Source organism: Orycteropus afer, unplaced genomic scaffold (assembly GCF_000298275.1).
Source record: "Orycteropus afer afer isolate SDZICR_OR568_19922 unplaced genomic scaffold, OryAfe1.0 scaffold00008, whole genome shotgun sequence".
NCBI lineage: Eukaryota > Metazoa > Chordata > Mammalia > Tubulidentata > Orycteropodidae > Orycteropus > Orycteropus afer.
In genome coordinates this window covers 7,743,640-7,765,737 of record NW_006921595.1, presented here as the reverse complement: position 1 = coordinate 7,765,737, position 22,098 = coordinate 7,743,640, and the positions used below count along the sequence as shown (strand labels likewise).

General features: G+C 50.1%; 3 protein-coding genes across 3 annotated transcripts; all 3 read right to left on the bottom strand.

Moving 5' to 3' along the window:
- Positions 1-2,714: 2,714 nt before the first annotated feature.
- HOXA1 (homeobox A1) lies at positions 2,715-4,207 on the bottom strand. Its single transcript, XM_007945715.2, has 2 exons — positions 3,547-4,207; positions 2,715-3,070 (listed from the first exon to the last, which is right to left on the bottom strand). The coding sequence occupies exons 1-2, from the start codon at positions 4,205-4,207 to the stop codon at positions 2,715-2,717; spliced, it is 1,017 nt and encodes a 338-aa protein (XP_007943906.1).
- Positions 4,208-9,009: 4,802 nt separating this feature from the next.
- HOXA2 (homeobox A2) lies at positions 9,010-10,799 on the bottom strand. Its single transcript, XM_007945702.2, has 2 exons — positions 10,424-10,799; positions 9,010-9,749 (listed from the first exon to the last, which is right to left on the bottom strand). The coding sequence occupies exons 1-2, from the start codon at positions 10,797-10,799 to the stop codon at positions 9,010-9,012; spliced, it is 1,116 nt and encodes a 371-aa protein (XP_007943893.2).
- Positions 10,800-16,237: 5,438 nt separating this feature from the next.
- On the bottom strand, positions 16,238-18,938 carry HOXA3 (homeobox A3). The gene is made up of 2 exons (XM_007945688.1): positions 18,413-18,938; positions 16,238-17,037 (listed from the first exon to the last, which is right to left on the bottom strand). Exons 1-2 carry the CDS (start codon positions 18,936-18,938, stop codon positions 16,238-16,240), a joined length of 1,326 nt encoding a protein of 441 aa, XP_007943879.1.
- Positions 18,939-22,098: the final 3,160 nt, after the last annotated feature.

The following is a 22,098-nucleotide window of genomic DNA, read 5'->3' as shown; positions in this document are numbered from 1 at the left end:
ACTGATTTATTCCACGACCTACTGAAGGCTTGGGATGTTTAGCCATAATTTATCGTTCTCCTCTCTCAGCTGCATTAAAACCAGCACCTTGAAGATTGGAATCTCCGGGATTCCAACGGGTCGGGCCCTGCTTTTAGATATTGAAATCACGGCAGTGGCATGCAAATGACACTTTAACACATTAAAGTATTTGGAAACCAGCCATCTGTTTTGCTTTGTGGCCTTACACTAATAAACAAAAGATATAGTATAAGGCCAGGCGGGGAAATGAAAGAAAGAGTTGACTGTCTTTGAAGTTCTCCATCCACTTGAGTCTTTTAGAGGGCAACCCAGAGTCCAGAAGCCGAGCAGAGGACACTGCGCCCTTGATATGGCCGCAGCAACTGTGCCTGCAAACTCCAGGCTTGCCCCCCTTTGACAAGGAAGTGCAGGAAATCTCACGGGTGCTCCAGGAGGCCTGCAAACTCCAGTTTTTGTAGTTTTCTTCCTAGCCTGCCCTCATAAAGCACCCTTTGGGGAGGAAGGAAGTCATATGTCTGTATTTGTTTGTGATGCTATAAATTTTCTGTTCCACTCTTAGGCTAAATTAAAGCCTCCAAAAATGTGTGAAAGTAAAGGAAAAGTGGTTAAGAGGGTTGAGAGGAAAGCTGCTTTGAACTCTCATGTGCGAGTTTCTCTGAGAGCAGACAGATGCAGTGTGGTCAGCAACAACTTGGATATCGAACAAAGTAGTTGGGGGGAAAGGGTTCACCTAGAAAAATATGGTGAACTGAGGGAAGAAATACAATTTTTTCCTGGGTTATGTGGCATGGAATTAGAACTGTGGACCCACTATAGCCATGATGACAATGAAATCAAAGTTGAATCTGAAGGAACTGAGATGGGGATGGGAGAGGACGGTGAGGAGTGGATGTTGACCGGAAGAATTGGAGGGAGGGGTGCAAAGATTTACTGAAAACAGAACACATTCAATTTAAAAGGTGGGATATATTGGAAGATTGCCTGACAGTCAAAAAAAAGGGGGGGGGTCATCTGCACACCAGCTTTATACTGGAGCTAATTAAATGTGAATCTTCTGGCTCTTGGTTCACTGATGTGAAGAAAGACTGACTGAAGACAGTTTCAGCTTTTGAAGGGGGTTCTGTTTATATATATGTCAACATTCAGTTGGAGGTGAAAAGGTTAGCACTTGACCCAGGAAGTATCCACGTTTGTTTCAAAAATAGATCTGCTTCATAAATTTCACCATTCATTTTTTTCATTATAACCTTTGATTATAATAAAAAAGCTGTTGTTATTTTAAAGAAAATCAACCTATTAAATAGACATTGGTGAGGTGCCACACAAGAATCTTGTGAAATTGCACTCATGGGAGGAGCTTCTGCTACATGATAATGGAAAACACTTTTATTAAAAAAATGACCACCTCTTTGAAAATACAAACCACCATTCTCTTTCACCACATGAAATGAATCAGCTTTGTAGGACTCAACAAGTTACAGCCCAAATACACTGACGCTTAAGCACACCTGAAACTTGAATATATTTATTACAGACATCTTAAGACCCGTAACTCTGCTCTGATCACATCACTCCGGCATCTCAGAGCTATTCATGATTGTACAGAAAATGGGGAATATCATAGGCTCACAAAGAAGAACTGATAGAACTCAGTGTGATACTTCAGGAAAATCAAAAAACATTGTGCGACATGCAGAACACTATTCACGAATCACACAAAATACACATTCGTTGCGCCATCCATCACATTAACAATAGAGCTGAAAATACATCATATCCAGCTAAAATAACTGTGAAAGGAAAAAGCTGGTTTGAATGATATCTTTAGGTTCAGAATAATCCAGCATAAATTTTAAATGGAAGGGGGTGGCCAGAGAAGCAAGAAGAAAGGAGTAGGGGCTGGGGGGGGGACTTAGCACAGGAAGCCAGGTTTCTGAACCTTGTGCTCTGTAGGCAGGCCTTCTTAAGTCACTAAAAGAAAGAATCGAGGATACCCTCTGAACCATCTCATTGGGCTTAAATGAAAGAATGCCTTCATTCACCTATAATCACATAAAAAATTGTATCAGCTTTGAGAGTTAGTCCACCTTGTTTTAGTCACTTAATCCAAACATTTCTAGAAAATCCGTATAAAGATAAATCTCTCAGGACAAAGTATTTACAACCAGCAAACTCACACACATGAAACTGAATTAAATTAAAAGATGAATTGTGTAAACACTCATAGTGCATCTTTCCTTGTGAGCTCCTGAACTCTCTCCTCTCTCTAGATAGATATATATGTATCTCCTACTTTTAAGGTCAGGGTCAGGGAGGACTGTAAATATGCAGACAGGTAAAAGATGAGAGAGGCCACCCTTTGACATGTTTCTGCTAGCAAAGACGACTAGTTTCCAAAGGGCATCCAAAAGAACAGTAAGTTCTGTGGAAATATTAAAGTGGGAAAACCTGTTAAAGTCCATAAGAAAATTGATTCTGATACCCAGTCTGGATTAAGAATTTAACCCCTCACAAAGTCTGTGGTCCAGAATTCTCTGGAAACACATTAACCTGGCCAGGAACTCCCCCAGATAGGATCAGAAAGGAAAAGAGAGGCTGTGAATGGAAAGGAAGGTAAGCTAAGAATGTGCTTTGGTTTATAAGCTCCAGCCCGAGGAGAAGCTTGGGCTACGGAGTGTGGGGCTGGGGTGGCCTCAGTGGGAGGTAGTCAGAGTGTCTGAGGTAGAAGACCCTGGGGAAGGAACACAGGGCGAGGAGCTGGACTTCTCTGAGGATTCCTCGGCCTTCTCATCGCTTCCCGGCGGGGTGGCCGGAGAGATGGGCAAGAGGCCCTCCTTCTCTCGTTTCTTCTGCTTCATTCGGCGGTTCTGGAACCAGATCTTCACTTGGGTCTCATTGAGCTGCAAGGACGCGGCGATCTCCACCCTGCGAGCGCGCGTCAGGTACTTGTTGAAGTGGAACTCCTTCTCCAGCTCGGTAAGTTGCTTCGTGGTGAAATTGGTGCGCACAGCGTTGGGTTGACCCACGTAGCCGTACTCTCCAACTTTCCCTGGGGGGCAAGAGGGAATGCGACGAGAAAAAAAGGTGAAGAAAAAATTAAGTCGACATGACGGTCATTTAATCCCTGCACACGTCAGAGCAACAGTCAGGTAAAGGGAAGATCAAGAACTTCTCCGCACAAACTGGACTAGGGAGGGTGAGTGATGAGGTGTTAAAGTGTTAACCAACAGTCAGGCATTAGTTTGGTCAAACCCGTGATTAATGGGGCCTGGAGATACTAACAGAACGCACATACATTCACTGGCTACTTCCAGAACCTCTTAAACTGAGACCATGTGACAACGCACGGGTCCTAGAAGTTCCTTTGCCCCGACACACCTGGGCCATCTCGCTGCCCCACACCACTGATCAAAGCAAGAACTTTTTTTTTTTAAAGATCATTATTTTCTTTCCTTGATAATTAAACATACCAGCTCCTTGCGGTATCATTAAGGAGCATCCACAGGCTGGCAGACTAGAACTGACCTGTTTTGGGAGGGTTTCTTTTGACTTTCATCCAGTCAAAGGTCTGCGCTGGAGAAGATGTCTCCGACGCAGGGGAGCGACAGGCTTCTTGGTGGCTGGCGTGAAGAGGGGACAAGGAGTTATTATACGTGGCCAAGGCCAGGCTCTGGTGCTCTTGTCCATATGAGTGGTGAATGTACTGAGACGAGCCCACCGCGCCCCCGGCATAACCCTGGTGGTGGTGGTGATGCTGCACCATGGGAGATGAAAGATTTCCAGAGTAAACAGCGGGAGCGCACTGGGGGTACCCACCACTTACATCTGCTTCCTGATTTAACGCATAGGGGCTGTAAGATGCGCCGAAGTTCTGCGCCCCATAGCTTGTGCCACAACTTGAGTGGGAGTAGGACACTCCCAGGTTCCCAGGAGTCTGGTAGGTGGCTGGCTGGGGGTGGTGGTGGTGGTGGTGGTGGTGGTGGTGGTGGTGGGGTGGGCTGATCTGCACCCCCCTGCCCACTAGGAAGCGGTCGTCGCCGCTGCTGCAGCTGTTGGCACTGACCGCGCACGACTGGAAAGTTGTAATCCCATGGTCCGAGGGGTAGGCTCGCGCTGAGCAGGTTCCCGAGTCGCCTCCGCTGAGGATGGGGTATTCCAGGAAGGAGCTCATTCTTGCATTGTCCATCTGTCACTGAGTGACCGGGTCCTGCGACGCCCTGGGTGACCGTGCCAACTTTCTCACTTCCTCCATGGGGCCAAAGAAGAAAAATGATATGAATGTACAGTGAGCAAGGGGGGGAGAGGGCGGAGGGCGCAAGGGGAGGGACACGTGACTATGTCAGCCAATGACTGAGCCTCCTGCTAAAGTTTGCCGGCTTGGGCTGTGATGGATCACCGTTTCAGTGGCATTTAAATCCCCAGCGCTCCTCCAGCTAGGTGTCGCGCAATCGCCCCCCCAGGCAGCCCGGGCTGCGGCAGCAACTGCAGCCGCTGCAAACGGCAGATTCGGGGCACTGGGACGAAAGGGAACAGGCTGCTTCGGCGCGCTCCCGAATCCGCTCGCCCCACCCCCGCCGGAGGTGGGGGTTGGGGAACATTCCCCACTCCGCTCCCCTCTCGGTCGTGCACAGAAAGATGAACTGGCAAGAGGTGAGAAGCGAAGCGGGCTCCCGCTCTCTCGGGTGGGGAATCAGTGGGCTGGAGCTCGCGGGGCGGCCGCGGGGACACAGGCCGACCGCGATGCGCGCGCGGAGCAGGAAGCGTAGGGGCCGGCGCCGCGTCCCTGACTTCCCCCGGCATTTTCACTGTACAGTCCCCGCTGTGGGACCATGGGGCCGAGAAGAGCTCAGTAAACTCTGGCGTAGGCGAAGCTGAATCACCGGCTCGCCGAGCCGAGACGGAAGTGCGCAGAGAGCTGATTGAGAGGAACCTGAGTGAACGAGGAAGGGATGGGGGACGAGAGAAGAAACTTCCCCCCTCCGCGGAGGGTCGCCTCCGTGGAGCTTCAGCCTTCCGGTCCCCCACACCGTCGCCATTAGCATGGCAATGACGAGCTTCTGTAATTCGACGCCCAGGGGCGGGTGAGCCCCTGCTGCCCAGCGTGCGTTAAAAGGCCAGAGATGGCCAGGCTCTTCCCCGCCCTCTCCCTTCGCTCTCCGCCCCTTTCTTCCCCCTCCCCAGCTTTGCTCTGGGAGCCCTCCAGCAGCCCGAGCAAGTCCGCAGCTAGATTTTTAGGGGTAGGAGGCGGGGGGAGAGATGACGCTAGCGGACGTGGCCAGCGTGGGGGCCGGACCGCGCGCTGCAGGCCATCTGCCGGCTCCCCAGAACCCAGGAGCCTGCGTACCCGCGAGGGCCTGAAAGAGCAGGACCACAGCTCCAACAGAGTACACTGAACTCCCCCGGCCCCGCCATGTTTCTCTTTTTGAAGGGGAATGTTGTAAGTGGGAGAGCCTCCTCCACCCACCCCTATCCCACATTCTACTGCTCGTCTGGAGTGGGCGTTGGCAGGTGGGAGGGGCGGTGGACAGATGGCTGATGGTGGACTGGACACTTACCTCTTCCCCGACAACACCCCGCCCCTTTCCAACGGACTGTGTAGCTGCTTGTGTTAGCCTTCATGTCTTTCCCTAGAGAGACACGTGCAAATCTCAGCGTCATCCTAGGCCAGGGGTCCTGTTCTCCATCACTCTCGTCCTACTCTGATTCTGATGGGGTCGTTAATTGCTGTTTACTATTAGGTTTGGCGTCACCCCAGGGCTTGTAGAGAGAAAAGGCCAAACGGAGGCCGAGCACCGATTGCATTCTTTCTTAGGTAGAAGAAATCCAGAGACCATCCAAGAAGCTTTGCAGTCGATGCTTTACGGATTTCACTCTATGTTTACAACATCAAATCTACAAGTGATTTTTTTTTTCTTTTTGTGGCTGAGGATTGCATGTGAGTTTGGGGTTTCCACTGTCCTCTTGCTTCCCCTCCCCAAGTTTAAAAGAACTAAGTTTGATTGCTGTAGGTACATTTGAGATGTGTTAGTCACCTTTACAGGCTTCCGTGTTCTGTTCCCCAAATAGAGAGATTCCTCCAAAAACTTCCCCGCTTAGGGGCAAAAAAAAAAAAAAAGCATGCACGCAAACTTTTGGCTCTGAACTCCTTCAGAACCAAAGAGACATTGTCCCCCAAATACTTCCTTTTGAAATGGTATTTCTCTGTGACCTTTGACCCATTCCCACGAAGGGTTTTGAGGGGGCACGGGCAGGAAAGGCAAGATTCAGCTTCTAGGGAATTTGCTCCAGATTTAGCTCCCGGGGAACCTCCTCAAATAGTGGGGAGAAGGCAAGGCGGCCCTCCTGGAAGCGGCTTCCCTGAGAGCCTGCCTTCCAGCTGAATGGGGAAAGAAGGGACTCCTGTGGGGAAGAAGGGGGAATCCGTGCTGGCACTGCAGCGACCTGCTCTCAAGGCCTAAACTCGGCGGGACTTTCCGCCCCCCTTGTCTCATTTTTGTACTTTTGTTGGCCTCCTCAGGCCGAGTTTGCGCGACTCCCTGGGCCACAGGGCACCGGTCACAAAGCTGCCCCTGGTGGCAGCTACGCATCCTCTTTTCCTGGCAACCGGGCCTCCCGCACCTCTCGGGTGCCTTCTTTTTAAGCCCCCTAGGTGTTTTTTGTTTTTCCCTTAGGGTCCCAAGCGTGCACTCGCACACAGGCCCGTACAGACAAGGGCCGGTGACCTTCCCCACCTACGGACTGCCCGGGTAGGCCGGGCTCTCAAAGCCCAAGCGGTCTCCTCCTCTGCGGGCCGCCCTGAGCGCCCTAGCTCCGTGCGGCTCACAAAGGCAGCCTGCGTTGGCCTCGAGCCGGTAGGCTTCCGTAGCTCGGTTCCTTCTTCGTACTTCCCTACCCCCTCTAAGAAATCCAGGGACCCATTAGAACGGATTGGAAACACTCAGTTCTGTGGGCACGCAGGCCAGCGCTTTCGACTCGAGCAAACGTCTTTTTAAACACGCGGGATGAGTGGGTGAGTGGCGACTTTAGTCGCGATTAAAATAATCTCCCAAAAGCGGTATGCTGGGTTCAAAGCGCCTCTTTCTGGGCTCTTCTACTGGAAAGGGAAGGAGCACGGAGGAGACAAAACGCCGCCCGCCGAGGCCCGGAGCTGTTCATGGCATCCGCGGCTCAGCCAAGCTGTTGTTTTAAAAGAGCAATAAAAATGAATTATGACTAAACGCCTTCTAACTTAATGCTTTCGGACGGGGATCCCCGGCAAATACGTAAGAGGATTTTTATTTGTGCATGTGTTCCTGCAATTGATCTCTTTGATGACATTCTCATTCATAGAAAGCGTATGATTTATGAGCATAGGACGAATCGCATCCAGCAGCCGCGCAGCCCTGGCCGGGGCTGGGCGGCCCTGCTCCGCGCCGCGCCTGGGGCCGGAAACCGGCTGCGGTCCCCACATGCCACACCGCCACTGCCAGGATTTAGGGGGTGAAGGGGAGGGGAAAAGTGGGGATCAAACACATGGAGCAAGACAGCAATTTCATTGTAAGTTCCAAGCCTTTGCAGTTAAAAGCCGGGTTGTTAAATTAACCTGTCCCCCCACACATGTTGCTTACACGCTGCATTTTCTCACGGTAAATATAGCCGCCAGCAGAACAGACCTCAGAACGGGAAAAATAAACATGAGGACACGTAAGAAAGGGGGGGAAAAATAGAACAGCCCAATAACACACCCTAGATCATATTTTATTGATATTCCATTTAAAGTGCTTTTTTCTCCCTTTCTCTAGAAATGGGGTTAATTTATAACCTAGGGTGCAGAAACACACTCCATTTAAATCTCAACTTGCTAACCTGACTTCAAAGCTTTAATGATCCATTATTTGCAATGTAAACAGGTTTAAGAATGAATTATTGATTTTTCTGATCCTGAAAAAAAGAAAAAGAATTCTAGAATGACTGAACCAGAGGACTGAAAAGAACCCTTTCTACAGTGCACTTTCTAGCTCTAACCATTGTTTTGTTTTATTTTTGTTTTTCTCTATTTTTTAGGTCTGTTTGCCTGGACCCATCAACAGCTGGGAGACTAATCAACCATTCTGAAAATGTGGAGTTGGGGGGGGGGAGTTGAGGGGGAAGGGCTGGAATGTAGATGTTTGAAACCAATGTGTATAAATAAATGAATGGCTGATAACTTAGTTTTTGACCTGGAGACTAGTAGATTGTTAAAGAAACTCCACGTTCCTGGTTCCTGGAGTGGGAGGTTTCTATAGGCACTTTATTTCTCCACTTTCAAAAGCTTCAGTTTGGCCCTACTCTCTGCCCCATCCTGTTTCTAACCGGTTGAAATCTGTGGCTTGAAACTCTACACTGAAAACCAAATCTATTCCCTTCAAAACAACAACAACAAAAAAAAAAGTCTCAGAAAGCCCTAGCCATTTTCTGGCTTTCTTTTTTGTTGCTGTTTAAGGACGACTTTAAACATGCCCCTTAATAAATATATTAAAAGTGAAAAAAGAAGATAAATTGTGACCAGTATTTTATTTACCAAGTTAGGCTAAAAGAAGAAAAAGAAACCGTTATGAGCCATGAGAAAGAGGGGGAGAAAAAAAATAAGAAAGCTACTTGTAGCAAAGGAGAATTTATTCTACCAAAAATACTCATGACAATGCATCCTAATGTAATACAAAAATAAAAAGAAAGTGAAGATACAATTATATGATCACTTTCTTACAGGCCTCATATATTGCTTTCAGGAAATCACACAGAGAGTGGCTGGGTTAAATTTAAGATAACTAAAACTCCAAAAATCTGTAAGAGATGGCTCTGAAACTGGGTCAGAGGGAATCATTAAACAGAAAATCCTCAATGTTTAAGGGAAGGAGAGGACAGGCCAAGAAGAAAATGAAGTAAAAATCAACTCTCAGAATTAAACAGGCAAAACCACCTGGCCAAAGGGGTTTTTGTTTTGTGATGCTTTGTTTTGCTTTAATGTTTTTAGTAATTCAGATGCTGCAAGTCGATTGTGGTGAGTGTGTCTGTAAAAAAGTCAAAACTGTCAGCTGAAATATCTACAGGGCTGTCGAGGGAACCTGGCAAACTGGGCGACACTGCATCTGAAAGCTGCAGGCAGGAATCTGTGGAGAAAACGTTAAAGTCCTGCAAAGAGGGGACCTCAAGGGCCTCGGGACTGTCATTGTTTAGGCCAGCGCCACAGTTCTGGCCCATTGTTGACAAGCAGTTAGGAACAGTGGGTGACTGGTGCTGAAAATGTTTCAGATTTTTCTCATTGCTGGTTAAAGGCGAAACTGGAAAAGTTTGGGAGTCGCCATTGTGTCCATTGGGAGCCTGCTGCTGAGAGAGGGCATTTTGCTGAAAAGTGTAACCTTCCCTCTCCAAAAGGGCCCCGGAGACGCTGAGGGCTTGCTCAAAGAGTGACTTCTCTTCCTCGTCCTCCTCTACTTTCTCGGAGTCCTCGAGGCTTTTAAATTTCCCCTCACTGTTCTGGTTCTCCTTGCACTGGGTCTGCCTCTTGTGCTTCATCCTTCGGTTCTGAAACCACACTTTCACTTGTCTCTCAGTCAAATCCAGCAGGGCTGCAATCTCCACCCTTCGGGGTCTGCAAAGGTACTTGTTGAAATGAAATTCTTTTTCCAGCTCTAAAAGCTGCGTGTTGGTGTAAGCAGTTCTCAGGCGCCTCGAGCCCCCGCCGCTGCCGTCGGCGATTTCCAGGGATTCTGCGGAAAGGGAAACCAACAAGAGACACACGCACAGTTGGAGGTGGAAGGGTTGGAGCAGGGTTATTCCACTGGAGATGAAATATAGCAGAAAAGATCAACTGCAACAAAATGGCCGCCCCTGGATGCAGTAGAGCCATTGTGCAGCCTTCCTGGGAGCCCAGCCCGGGGAGACCCCATCTCCTCCACCTCCGTCAAATTCCTGCCTGTAGCCCTCCCCCCACCCTCTCCATCCGGGAGCAAACTTTATATTAGCCACACCACAATTTATAATTAATGCATCAGCTGCTTAGCTGAGCAAGAGCGACCTATCACTCTTCATTACTGTCAAAAAGCCAAACTCTAGGACAAGGAGACAAGAGGAGGTCAGTTCCAACTCAAATAAATCATCCCCCATTACACAACTTAGGGAAAGTTTTCCCCCCCTTCCTAAAATATATGTGTATATATATGTGTGTGTGTGTGTGTGTGTGTGTCTCATTGTGGAGTTCAGGAGTCCTGCTCTCTCCAGCAAATCCACTCCTGAACCCACAAGGGAAGGGAAAAGGCAGCCAAGCATCTCTCCCTCTCCCCCTTCCCTCCCTGCCCACGCTCCCCTCCCCCATAACCGCTCTCGGGGCAGTCCGGAGGGGGAAGAGGGTCCCGGGGACTTGGGGCCAAGTCTTGGGACTGACCTTTGTGGCTGAGGCAGGCAGGGCCGGTGGCGGCGGCCGAGGCGGGCGGCAGTGCGGTTTTCTTGGCGGCCTTCTTCTCCTTCATCCAGGGGTACTCAGGCGGCTGCAGGGCGCCGGCGGGCACCGGGCTGCAGCGGCTGCCCGCGGGACTCGGCTTGGGGCGGCCGCCAGCGCCGTGGCGAGGGTGACTGCCCGGGTTCAGGCTGGGAATGGTCTGCTCAAAAGGAGGAGGAATCAGTGTCGAGTGTGAAAGCGTCGAGGTCTTGATTGATGAACTTTGAAATGTATCAGCGACAGGGGGAAAAGATGTCAGGCACTCAGCGAGCGACGGCTGGCTATTGATAAAACCAATCTCTCGCTCAAATTCGTAATTCATGGCCTTCTCCTTGGAGCCCCCTCGGAGAAAAAGTTCCCTCTTCTGGAGGGGTTTTGGGGGGGCAAGGCCCAGGAAAAAGGCAAGCGCGGAGGAAAAAAAAAAATCTATCATAGAAGATCGCTGCTGGGGTGTTTTTTTTCTAATTCACTGATTACAGCCGTATGGGGACCGCGCTACTATTAAACTATTGAATTCATGGAGACAAGGTTGAAATTGGACCGAATTGGCTGTCACATGATTGCTTCTGCCCAATGACAATTTGGGCTTTAATCAAAAGAAGCCACTGTCTGTTTGATTGATCCAAAAAAGTCGGGAAGGAACGCCTCATTGGGGGCCAGCGAGGCTTTATTTACACTTTTTCGGGGCAAAAAAAAAAAAAAACATATATGTGGGTGTGGGTGGGGATGCCCCAGAGTGCGTGGGGGCGAGGGTGCCCGCCCGCCTCTTGATCAGCAAGGATCTGCTGTGTCCGCCTGGGCGTCTGTGTGAGTGCCTGAGTGTGAGCGAGTGTGAGTCCTGCTGCCGGTCCCGCCGGCGGCTGCCCTCTGCCTCCCCCGCACACTCCGCGCATTGTTTGGGACTGAAGGGAAGAGGCTTCGCACCTCACAAATCATTTAAGCACCTCAGTCTGACGCCTGCAGTCATTAACAAAGTAATCCATTAATCTTCAAAGTTTTGACACCTGAAGGCCCGCATCCCAGTCACATAAGTTCTGTTAAAGCTAGAGGAAGGAGCAGAGGACGAGGGGAGACGCGAGAAGAAGAAGAAAGAGGGAGGAGGGAGAGAGAGATGGAGAGAGAGTGAAAGAAGGACCAACAGAGAAAGAAGAAAGAGAAGATTTTTTGTGGGGGGATCCTCCCTTTTCCTTTGCCTTCTTTTCTAAACCAGTTCACAACTGCTCTCTCGCGCTGACTTCTCTGTTTTCCTCCCTCTCTGTCTTGTCTTTCCCTCTCTACCTCTTTCCGCCTTCTCCCCCTCCTTCTCTCTTTCTCCCACCCCCCCTTTCCCGAAGCCCACCGCCCCCTCCCAATGCCCAGCCCCGGAGTCTGCGCCCCTGGACCCCGGCCCCGGCCCATTGTTAGCCCGCTCCTCCAACGACAGCTTTGCTTCTGGCTCCGGCGGGAAGCGGAAAATGGGAGGCGATTCTCGAAGCTTCCCGACCTTCCTGCGCCATCAACTTCTCAGGAGTGGCTCCAGAAAGATAGATGCATGTGCCAAGAGAGACAACAGCCCCAGGTCCATGTGTCCAAATCCCCGTAGCCAGGGCGGCGGCCAGCCAAAGAAATGCCAACCCGAGCAGGCGTGAGCGGCTCCTGGCATTCTGGGTTTCATACCCCCGTAGGGCTCGGGTGCGGTGAGTATTTCCGATTTCCAGGAAGTCTGGTGGAAGTTAGCAGCAGGGAGGGAGAAAGCGCTTGCTCCTCTTTCTTTTCCCTTCTCCTTGTCCTTATCGCTCTGGTTGGAGGCTGGTAGATTGAGATTCAGCGAGTGGTCCCTGGCAGCCTGGTTGCTTCCAGCACCTTCCTGCTCCTTGGGCACCGAGGGATGTTTGCACCCGGCTTGTATTGCAGGATGCAGCACCGCTGGGGACAGAAGGCAGGCAACCCAAGGAGGAATTATGGTGGTTCTTTTCTTCATTCACTCTCTCTTTTTTTCCAGTTTGGAGACTTGAGACTTAGCGCATCTTGGACGGTGCTGGAGGGTTCAAGAGAGAACACCTTTAGGTACCAAACAGTAACTTTTTAAAAAATCCACCAAGACCGAAAGAAGGGAGGAGGCTGAGAGAGATCTGGAGGTACCTCTTTTTCCCCAACCCCTGAGGATGATGATTCTCTTTTGCTTCCTTTGAAATGGACCAAGTGATCAGACTCCCCCAGGCCAGGAGGCAGGCTTCGGTGGCAGGAAAATAAATCATTCTGATGGCCAACGAAAGAGAGGTTAGCGGTGGAGAAAAATCTACATAGAAAGGCCGACCAGGGCGCAAGGGCAGAACTCCATCTCTGAGGCATCAAAGAGGGTTTGGGTTATAAATTAGATATAAAGTGGTCTCCGCCATTTACTGGCCCAGAGCACGCCTTACAGATAGAGATGCTATTTTGGAAAATGCGAGGTTTTTCAGTTTTCTTGCTTTTATTCCAAACAAAGCTCTGAAGGAAGTCTGGGCGCGATCAATCTTGCTCACCAAAAGCCTTGACAGCTTCTGGCCCTTAAGAACACATTTCAGCTTCGAGCTCTTTCCAAGATCAAATGTGGCCGAGAAAAGAGGCAAGCAGGAAACGCAAGTAAACAAGGAAAACTAGTCTTTTCAAAGATAATTTTTGGCAGTGGAAAGGGGTAGAGGGGTGCTTTTAGGAAAGGTGCTCTGCGGACTCTGGGGGACGGCTTTTGGCATTTGCTTTTACCACGAAGTATTGAGGGGTTTAAAGGAGGGACCGCTGCAAAGAAGGAGCCACGCTGCCCCCGCATCTCTGAGGCTTTGTCAGGAGCTGTGTGGGTGAGAGCTTTCTGCCCGACTCAGTGGCCTTAATTCAAATACCATCTGGAAGAAAATCTTTTTCTCTGACCACTCAACACTGAAATCTCCCCCAAAAATCTATTACTTTAACTCAGGAGATATTTTAATAAGGATTTGTTTTTAATATCTAGGAAGCTGGGAGTAAAGTCGATATTTTTCCTTTGAAAGCCAAAATGAATGTCTTGACTGGCAAGATATAGGAAATCTTATTAGAATCTCATTCCAAAATCTTACCCTTAGGGGAGGAGGAAGCCCCGGAAATCATTCTTTCCTCACTTAAAGGGTGGGTTTTAGACATGGTTCTGATAGTGGTATCCCTGAAAGATTTCCCTCCCTGGATGGATTGATTTTGATCTCATTCTCTCTTTCTGTTCAGAGATACTAGTCCTTACTTTCCCAGGTACTTTTATACACTTCTCTAAAATGATTACTTAAAAGAAGACTCCCATGTCAGCTCCGCGTGAACTACCAAAAAGGTGGAAGCTCCAGTTCTCACAAAGACTGGTTTCCTAGCCTCAGCCTTTCTGAGGTGCGCCATATTTCAGCAGGGAGGTTGGGAGTAGGGGGAGGAAACTAATTTCTTCTACAGTACACACTCTTTTTTTTTTTTTTTCAATGTATATCTATCTATCTATATACGTAGATATCCATCCCCAAGGCAGACATGGGGAAAGCACCTCTAGCTGTGTTTTCTACAGCTGCCTGGCTTTTCATCCTCCAAGCCTTTTTCTTTTTCCTAAAACACGTGGAGGTTCCCTAAAAGCAGCTGCTGTAGGCCCAGCAGGTACCCCCAGAAGTGGTTCAGTGCCTGTTTCTAAGGATCATCTAAGGGAGCTTCTCAGGGGAAAGATAGAGGCCATGATGATGGCTATTTTGGATTGCAAACAAAATGGCGACATTTTTCACCTCTGTCTCTGACAGATACAATCCTGGCGGGGGGGGGGGGTATTCCTCACATCAGATGCTCCTGATTTCCAGATGCAGGTGGCTCCTCACTTCCAGTTCTGACAGGGGTACTAATGGGGATGCAGATCTGAGGTTTGCATTTTCTGAATTCTCTGTCTTTTCTGGGCGATTCCTTAATGTGAAGGTGAAAATATTTCCCTCTACTGTGTCTGCCTTTGCTTCTGCTGGGCAGTCTGCAGGCAGCCCTATCTTAAATCCAGGAGTGGAAATGTACTATTTAGCTTCTGTAGCATCAAATGAAAGAAGTACTTATACAATTGCATTTTTATTAGAAAGATACCAATCTCCTTTCTCTCTCCTACTCCCTCTGGGACCATAAAAGGAAAGCGGGGAGAGAAGGAGAATAAATAAATCCAGTGGAAGCCAAATACTAAATTCCGGGAGGAAGCCGATAGATTCTGGCAGTCCAGGGAAAGGCTAGGGAGGCTCCGCCGAGCTTAGCCCCCCTTTTTGCTGGCGACCTGGGTTAGCCCCAGTTCTTTCCAAACTGCCTTGCTTCCAGTGGTGATTTATGGAGCGATTCTTTTCTCCTGGGGTGATAATGGACCGCTAGGGAGGACCCTGAAGAGTCCGATTGCTCTTTGAAAGTACTCGGCATCTCTCCTACGGCTGGATATTCCCCAAATGAAGGCGTAGGCAGGTCAGCTTTGGCCTGAGGAAGTTCGGGAAGGAAAGGACCGACCTGCCTTCCCCCCCGCAGGCCCACGCCGGCACCTGTGCATGCCCCTGCCGCGCCACAGGCCGGCTGCCTTTGTTTCTCCCGCACCCAGCGCTACTCAGCCCTTTCGCCCTCGGCTGGCCTCGGCAGCAGCTGGGAACCAGACAGCCCAGCAGGGCTGTCCGCGCGCCGTTTGTGGAGCTGCCGCCGCCAGGGGCTTGGGCCGCCTTTCCCGAGAATGCACGATGCCCCAGGCACGCAGCCTGGCCGGGCCCCACGCCAGAGCCGCTCGAGCTCGGCGGAGGACTGATGCGGCCTGCTCGCCTCCGCCCGAGTTCCACGCAGAGCCCCATCTTCCGCTGAAGAACCCCTTCAGAACACGGAATTATTCAGAATAAAAACTTTATTTTTTTTTTGTTTTGTTTTGTTTCTCAGAATGTGAGCAGCAAGGAATGTAGAACTCTCAAAAACAAATCTAGCATTTTTCTCGTTTACAGATTGTTTTTTAAGTATCACCGGATGTTACAAACCTAAATCACTGTTTTCAAAAGCTGGAACCTCTCGGGTTTTATTGCATCATTACCGTTTTTATAAAGGAACTATATTTCCCTTTCAAATAAAAAAATTTTCTATGTACGCCAATACACCATTGACCAAAAGGCCCAAGAAACCTTCTGAACAATCAGGGTACAGAATTTCTTTAATATAAATACAAACGATGGGGATAAATAATATTTAAAACTTAGATTATTCAATGCTTGCAAAAAAAATATATAAATAAATCTGACTGTTCACCAGCATACACACACGGAAAGACGGACACTTAGTCATCCTTGCACAGGGGGCCCCTGTTTCAAAGCGCCTTTGATTTTTTTTTTTTTCTCGCTCTTAGAAGTGCAATTAAAAAAACCTAAAAAAAAAAAAAAGTAATCGCTTCCCCTCGGGAGCCATAATGTACGAACAAATTCACATTGAAGAACTCGACTAGAAAATTTGTTCATATACCCTGTTTCTGATCAAAGAATGGAGAAGGTAAAGGGTGTAGGGCCAGCGGTCGAGCGAGGGGTGGGAGGAGATAAATATCGCTACTGATACTGACAGCCATTCCAGCAACCAAGATTGCTACGTCACATAAACTATAAAAACGCGTTACCAAAGAAAACAAAACGGGAGGGGGGTAGAAAGAAGGGCGGAGGAGAGGAAAAAGGGAAGGGCGGGAAGAACTTTAAAAAAAAAAAAAAAAAAGCAACGAAGAAGAAAGGTGAGGGACTCTCCTGGCGCGCAGCCCCTAGCCCACCATCACAGGTGGGTGAGCTTGGGCGCTTCCTGAATTCTTCCCTGAGAAGGATGGTGGGCGGTAAGGTCCGTGTAGGTGGGGTGCGGCTCCCCTGGCCCTGGCCCGTGGTGGTGGCCGCTGCCTAGCGGCCCAGCGCCCCCGTAGTCCATGGCAGCCGAGGCGGCATGAGGGAGGTGAGTCAGGCCAAAGAGGGCCGGCCCGGAGTTGCTCATGGGTTCCACATAGCTGCCCCCCACGAAGACGGGGCTTCCCTGTAAGTGTGGGGTCCCATAGCTGCCGTTGCCCTGCAGGCCATGCGTGTGAGGGTCATAGTCGGGGGTGCCACCCGCCCCTGCCGCTGTGTAGCGCTTCTGTGGGGGTGGTGGGGGTGCGCAGCTGGGCAAGGGCGCAGGGTAGGAGGCGGGGGGCAGCCCGTAGGCGCCCTGGGGAGGCTTGGAGAAGGGCGGGGGCGACTGGGGCTCATATGGGACGCTGTTCACCAGCGAATGCATAGAGTTCAGATATCCACCAGCGCCGGGGGGCACGGGGCTGCGACTAGGGGACTGGCCCCCGGACGACGTCAGCATGCCTTTGCCCTTCTGATCCTTCTTGTACTTCATGCGGCGGTTCTGGAACCAGATCTTGATCTGGCGCTCCGTGAGGTTCAGCAGGTTGGCCATCTCCACGCGGCGCGGCCGGCACAGGTAGCGGTTGAAATGGAACTCCTTCTCCAGTTCCACCAGCTGCGCGCTTGTGTAGGCTGTGCGGGCCCGCTTGGACGACGCCTGGCCGGGAGGGCTCTTGTCGCCAGCGCAGCTCTCTCCTGGAGGACACAGAAGAGAGGAAGATGGCCATCAGGAGAGGCCTGCAGCCCCGCCCAGCCCCTGACCCAGCCGAGGCTCTCCTTCCTCCAGGTCCCACAGATCGCTCCATCAGTCAAGGCCTAGAGTGAGGTGGAGGTCAGGGAGAGGAACAAGGTGCTGTCCTCTCTCTCAGTGGGGAAACATCTATCTTCTCACTCAAAGAGCAAATCATCGGCTTCTCCAAGGGCAATGGGACAGGAAAAAGCAGAACACCCAAGTTACCCAACTGGTCTATATTCCCTTCTTGGGAATTATCACTTATTGCCTCATTTACTGCTTGGCTTTGGGTCTACCTGACTATAAGTTCCCTGTGGGCAAGTCTCACCATCTTCATTCCCTTCACAGTAACTGTTACTAGAATGGGGGGCATCTAGTATGCAGCCAATAAATCTTCTTTTCTTAATTACTGTCTGGCTAAATGATTAGACAGTTGTCCCAACTAGCCACTTATTTATATCTCCCCAGGGGAGACAGGCAGTAGAAATCTCAGCCTGGAAGGTCTCTGCCCAAAGAGACATCCCATTGATGAAATCTACCTCTGGTATGGAGGTCCAGGCCTCTGACACCTGGCCTATTAAGGTTCTGATGTCATGGACAGCCTAATCTAACCTCGTACCATTCTGTCCTCCTTGGTCCCCCTAATCCTGGCTCTGGAGGGTCCAGGTGCTCAGGGTCAGAGCAGAATACTGGCAACTGGAGAAGGCAAGGGGAAAGGTAACCAAGATGCTGGGAAGCCTGAGGCAGAGCTTTTCCTCCACTGGAGTCTGGATTCAGGAGGCCCATGTGGTTCCCATTAGGATGACAAGACTACATCCCCTCCCCCAGGAGATCCCAGGCTGCCTTCATTCTACTAAGTCTGAGCAGGGCCTAATCAGAGGCAAGGCAGCCACTCCATCTGCTGGAGCAAAAATAGGCTCTGCTTATAGGCAAAACATTGCTTCTGACTCAGAGAGCAAGTACTACTTCTTTTATTATGCCACATTGCAGTTTGGAGAGGGTGTCACTGTCTCATTGAAATGGAGGAGCTGTGCTAAAAAATAGAGAGTGGAGCTCAGGTTGGCTCTGCCTAGAGGTCTAACTCCAAGAGTGAAACAAGGAGTCTCAGCCTCACTAGGCTCCACTTGTGCTTGAAGAGGTCCAGTGAGACCCCATCAGGTCCCTCTCTGGGGTTTTCTGGTCCAGGGCATGGCACCTCCCTAGTTGTAATGACTCTGGAAAACTTTTTGGGGAGGGCAGTGAATTCCCAGAAACCTCCACTGCTCCCAGACCATGCTGGTTGTGGTTGGAGGTGGCTTGGGAAGCTAGGAACCAGGCAGAAGGCATGCCTTTCTTTACCTGAGCTGGAGCCGCTGGTTTTCTGCTTTGTGTTTTGCCGAGACTCTTTCATCCAGGGAAAGATTTGTTTGGCCATGGTGGGCGAGTTGAGCAGGGGGCTCTTGGCCGCGCTGGCTGGAGCAGGGTTGCTGCTGCCATTCTGAGGTGGGGAGACCGAAGAGGGGGGCGGGGGCGCGGCAGGGACTGGCGCAGGAGGCTGCGGCGGGGGCTGCGGTGGCTGCGGGGCAGGGGGCGCGGCCTGGGGCGGAGGCGGTGGCAAGGGCGGTTCGCCCAGGCCTGGAGGCTGGCTGGGCGGACCGCTCAGGGTGCGCAGACAGGCTTCGCTCAGCTCGTGCGCCTTAGGGTGGCCCCCGGCACTGGTGGGCGACTGGAGTGAGCAGGCGGGTCGGTGGTACTCGCCGTCTGCGCCCAGAGATGCGGACGCCGGGTACGGCTGCTGGCTGGCATTATAGGCGAACCCGTTGGCTGCCTGGTAGGGGTAGCCACCGTAGATCGCCGAGCTGTCGTAGTAGGTCGCTTTTTGCATCGCGTTGTTTCACGTTCCTGATCGCACACTCTGACAGGGGCTTGACACCCGTGAGGGCGCACATTGGCACGCCCCCGCGGTCACGTGACGCTCCGCCGCCAATGGCCGCCCCGCGCAGACCTGGGGGGCGAGAAGCGCAGGGCGGTGAGGGCTCGGCGCAAATCCATCTTACTCTCAATAGCTAAGTGACATGAAAGCCATAAAAGAAAAAGTGGTCAGCAATATTTAGCAGCACGACTTGGCCCCAGGCGTAGGGAGCCGCGCTATAAAAAGCCGCTGGAATTTACTGGCTACAAATATTTGCTTAACTTGCGTCTGGAATTGGGGGGTTTTCCGGGCAAAGAGGAGAGTGAGGGCTGAAAACTGGACTTCGGGATCCCGGGTCCAAACGAAGAAAGGTCCAACAGGCTGGAAAGGAATGGGGTTGGGATCCTTCTTTTCCGGGGGAGGAGGAACTTGCGGTGTACCTTCGTTTCCGCTCCTTAGCTTCATTCAGTGGTTCCGCGACTCTCCCCTCTGGGGATCTTGAGAGAAGGCCCCACAAGGAGAAAAAGGGTGCCTAGCTTGCCAGTGGTTTTCTCTAATCCCCACTTCAGGCCTTCTCTTGCCAAAAGAGTCTTGAGGCTGGATGACTTCTCACTCAGACTCTTCTTGGACCTTCCTGTCCCCAGGAGAGGTTTGCACGCAACCTTTTTGGCCAGTTGCCCTGCTGGAGTTCAGAAGCCCAGCTTGTTAGACAAGTAATCTACCCCTGTGAGAAGATAAGGACCACCTCCTCCAAACAAGCCCCTTGTGGCCAAGTAGGGGAGAGAGAAAACTCTGGATGGAATATGGGAGGGGAGGTGTCAACAACACCACACACACACCTCCAGCAATCACAACTCCAACTGAGGACAGTTCTTCACTCATTTTGCTCACTATTTCTCAGGCACATTCCAGGAAGCAACCACCACCTCTTTTCTCTAGTTACAGAGGTCCCTCCTGCCTTGGACTTTCTGAGGTGCTGTTATTCAGGGCAACTATCAAATTCTACCTGTTAAAACATGATGGATTAGAGAAGAAAAAAAAAAACCACCAGGAACCTGAAAAACCAGCGTTCATCTCCATGACCACGGCTTGAACTCTCCTTCCAACTTAACGATAATAGGTTCTGTCTTAGAAACTGCTATGTAATTTGATGTATGGGGGTCATTTGGCTCTGGACGAGGGATGGAAGCACAAGCCATAAAACCCTGCCAGAGTTCCCTGATCTTTGTGTGCTGCTGTTGTTGTATTTGTTAACTTGGCCTATTTACCTCCGTCAGAAACAGCAAGTAAAGGATAACCCTTTAAAAATCTAAAAAGCAAATGGAAGCCTTCTCAGTCCTCTTGTATTTAGAAATCAGTTTGCAGAAGTGAAATCTATTTTCTTTTTATTTTCAATCTTTGAGTGGATAACGTCTGGTTCTCAGTTCAGAAAAGTTCCCTGTGGGTTCCACACATTCTCGCACACGCATACCCTCCTTATTTCAAAATGTTAGTCCCTCTAGTCATTTAAAACAATTATAGCGACAGGTTCAAGAAGAAAATAATTTACGTTTCATGCCCCAACTGTATGTATTTGAATCCTGGAGTTATTCAGATTTTCCAGGAAACAGCAGATACTTTGTTAACTAGAAAAATACATAATGTAACAACTACCAATGGGTGATTGTAATTTTCCTTTTAATAATGAAATCCTTTACACCACCAATCTGACCAACATCTAGAAAACAAGCATAATTAATTTTCCAGAACCTCAATTAAAATTTACAGCATCCCTTATCCAGAGTTCTTGTGCATGGTACTGAGTCTTGGAATACTGTTTCTCTTTTGGAAATAGAGAGCTACAGATACCATGACTGTAAGCAAATAAAGGATAAAATAAAATTTAAAAACAGAATAGCAATTTAATGTCTCAATTTCCTGTTCTTTCATTGAAAACAGTCCCTATTACATTTGGCAGTGTTAATGTCTGCCATTATAAATTTTTCAGATACCAGGCTTGTGTAAAATAAAACGTCAGGTTAAGAAAATTACTCCAGACATTTGAACAGCAAGATATTAGATAAAACAAAATTAAGTTGCTCTTGAACATACAATATTTCAAGTGACTTGCTAATCCATTATTAACACTGGCCTGCTGCTTACTTAAGTCTTTTCAAGTTGTGCATTGTTTTGTAAAATAACAAAAATATGTTTAAAAAACAAAGAGTATACAACAGCTCCCATAAACTTAAAATATGAATTCACCTTTGAGATCCCTCCAAAGTCCTTCCTATTGTTTGAGGTCAGCAGACAACCAACCACCTTGGGGCACACACAACCTTCTCTAACCCACCCCCAAACTTTGTAACTAGTGAAGAAGTTGAAGATCTGCCAGCCAGGAAACTTTGCTTTATTCCCCACAAGCAAGGTGTGTGTGTGTGTGGGGGGTGGCGCAGATTTCTCCACAGAGATCTCTTTCTGGACAATAACCTCCAAATACTAGAACCAAAAGGGAGTTGATGAAGGTAATTGAGCGATGGAAGCAAGCGCTATTGTCTCTCCCCAAGATCTGCCCAAATTCAACCTCCTTCCTTCAGACAAGACTCCCTCTTTCCATTCCCTCCCCGTCCTCAGCCCGCCCTCACCCTGAATCCGGGAAGGAACGTGGGATAAGAGCCCCTGCGTCCCCTGGCCCACCTTTCCCTACCTCCCCACCCCAGAAAAGTTGAGGCTGGGCTAGGGGAGAGGGAAGAGGTGGGGGCGGGGATGGGAAAGCAGCCTGAACTCGAAGTGTAAGGGTATCAGTCACTGCCGGGAAGGAAGCTCCGGCTTGTGAACTCTTCTTGAACCGAGATTTAAGTCTGCAGCCATAAATCACCGAGACATAAACTCCGCCATTCAGCGCTGAGAGTGGCCGGTTGTGGCCGTGCTTACCTTAACTTCAGATGAGCGTCGCGAGCGCCGGCTTGGGCTCGGACTGCGGCCCCCGGCCCGGCTCCGCGGCCCAGCCGGGTCCCCTCGGCGCGGGATGGCCGCCGACCCTCAGCATCAGCCGAGACGGCGGGCAGGAGAGAGACCCCGAGGCCCGGTCGTCGCGGCGCAGAGCGTAGCCGCCTAGCTGCTCCGGCTCGGCTCGCCCTTGGCGGACTGGGGC

What these genes read in the sequence shown, in the direction of transcription:
- HOXA1 (XM_007945715.2), bottom strand. Translation starts at nt 4,207, where the DNA reads ATGGACAATGCAAGAATGAGCTCCTTCCTGGAATACCCCATCCTCAGC. An exon ending in AAGAAACCCTCCCAAAACAG is followed by an intron (nt 3,071 to 3,546) that starts GTCAGTTCTAGT and finishes CTTGCCCCCCAG; the next exon opens with GGAAAGTTGGAGAGTACGGC.
- HOXA2 (XM_007945702.2), bottom strand. Translation starts at nt 10,799, where the DNA reads ATGAATTACGAATTTGAGCGAGAGATTGGTTTTATCAATAGCCAGCCG. An exon ending in TGCCTGCCTCAGCCACAAAG is followed by an intron (nt 9,750 to 10,423) that starts GTCAGTCCCAAG and finishes CCCTTTCCGCAG; the next exon opens with AATCCCTGGAAATCGCCGAC.
- HOXA3 (XM_007945688.1), bottom strand. Translation starts at nt 18,938, where the DNA reads ATGCAAAAAGCGACCTACTACGACAGCTCGGCGATCTACGGTGGCTAC. An exon ending in AACCAGCGGCTCCAGCTCAG is followed by an intron (nt 17,038 to 18,412) that starts GTAAAGAAAGGC and finishes TGTGTCCTCCAG; the next exon opens with GAGAGAGCTGCGCTGGCGAC.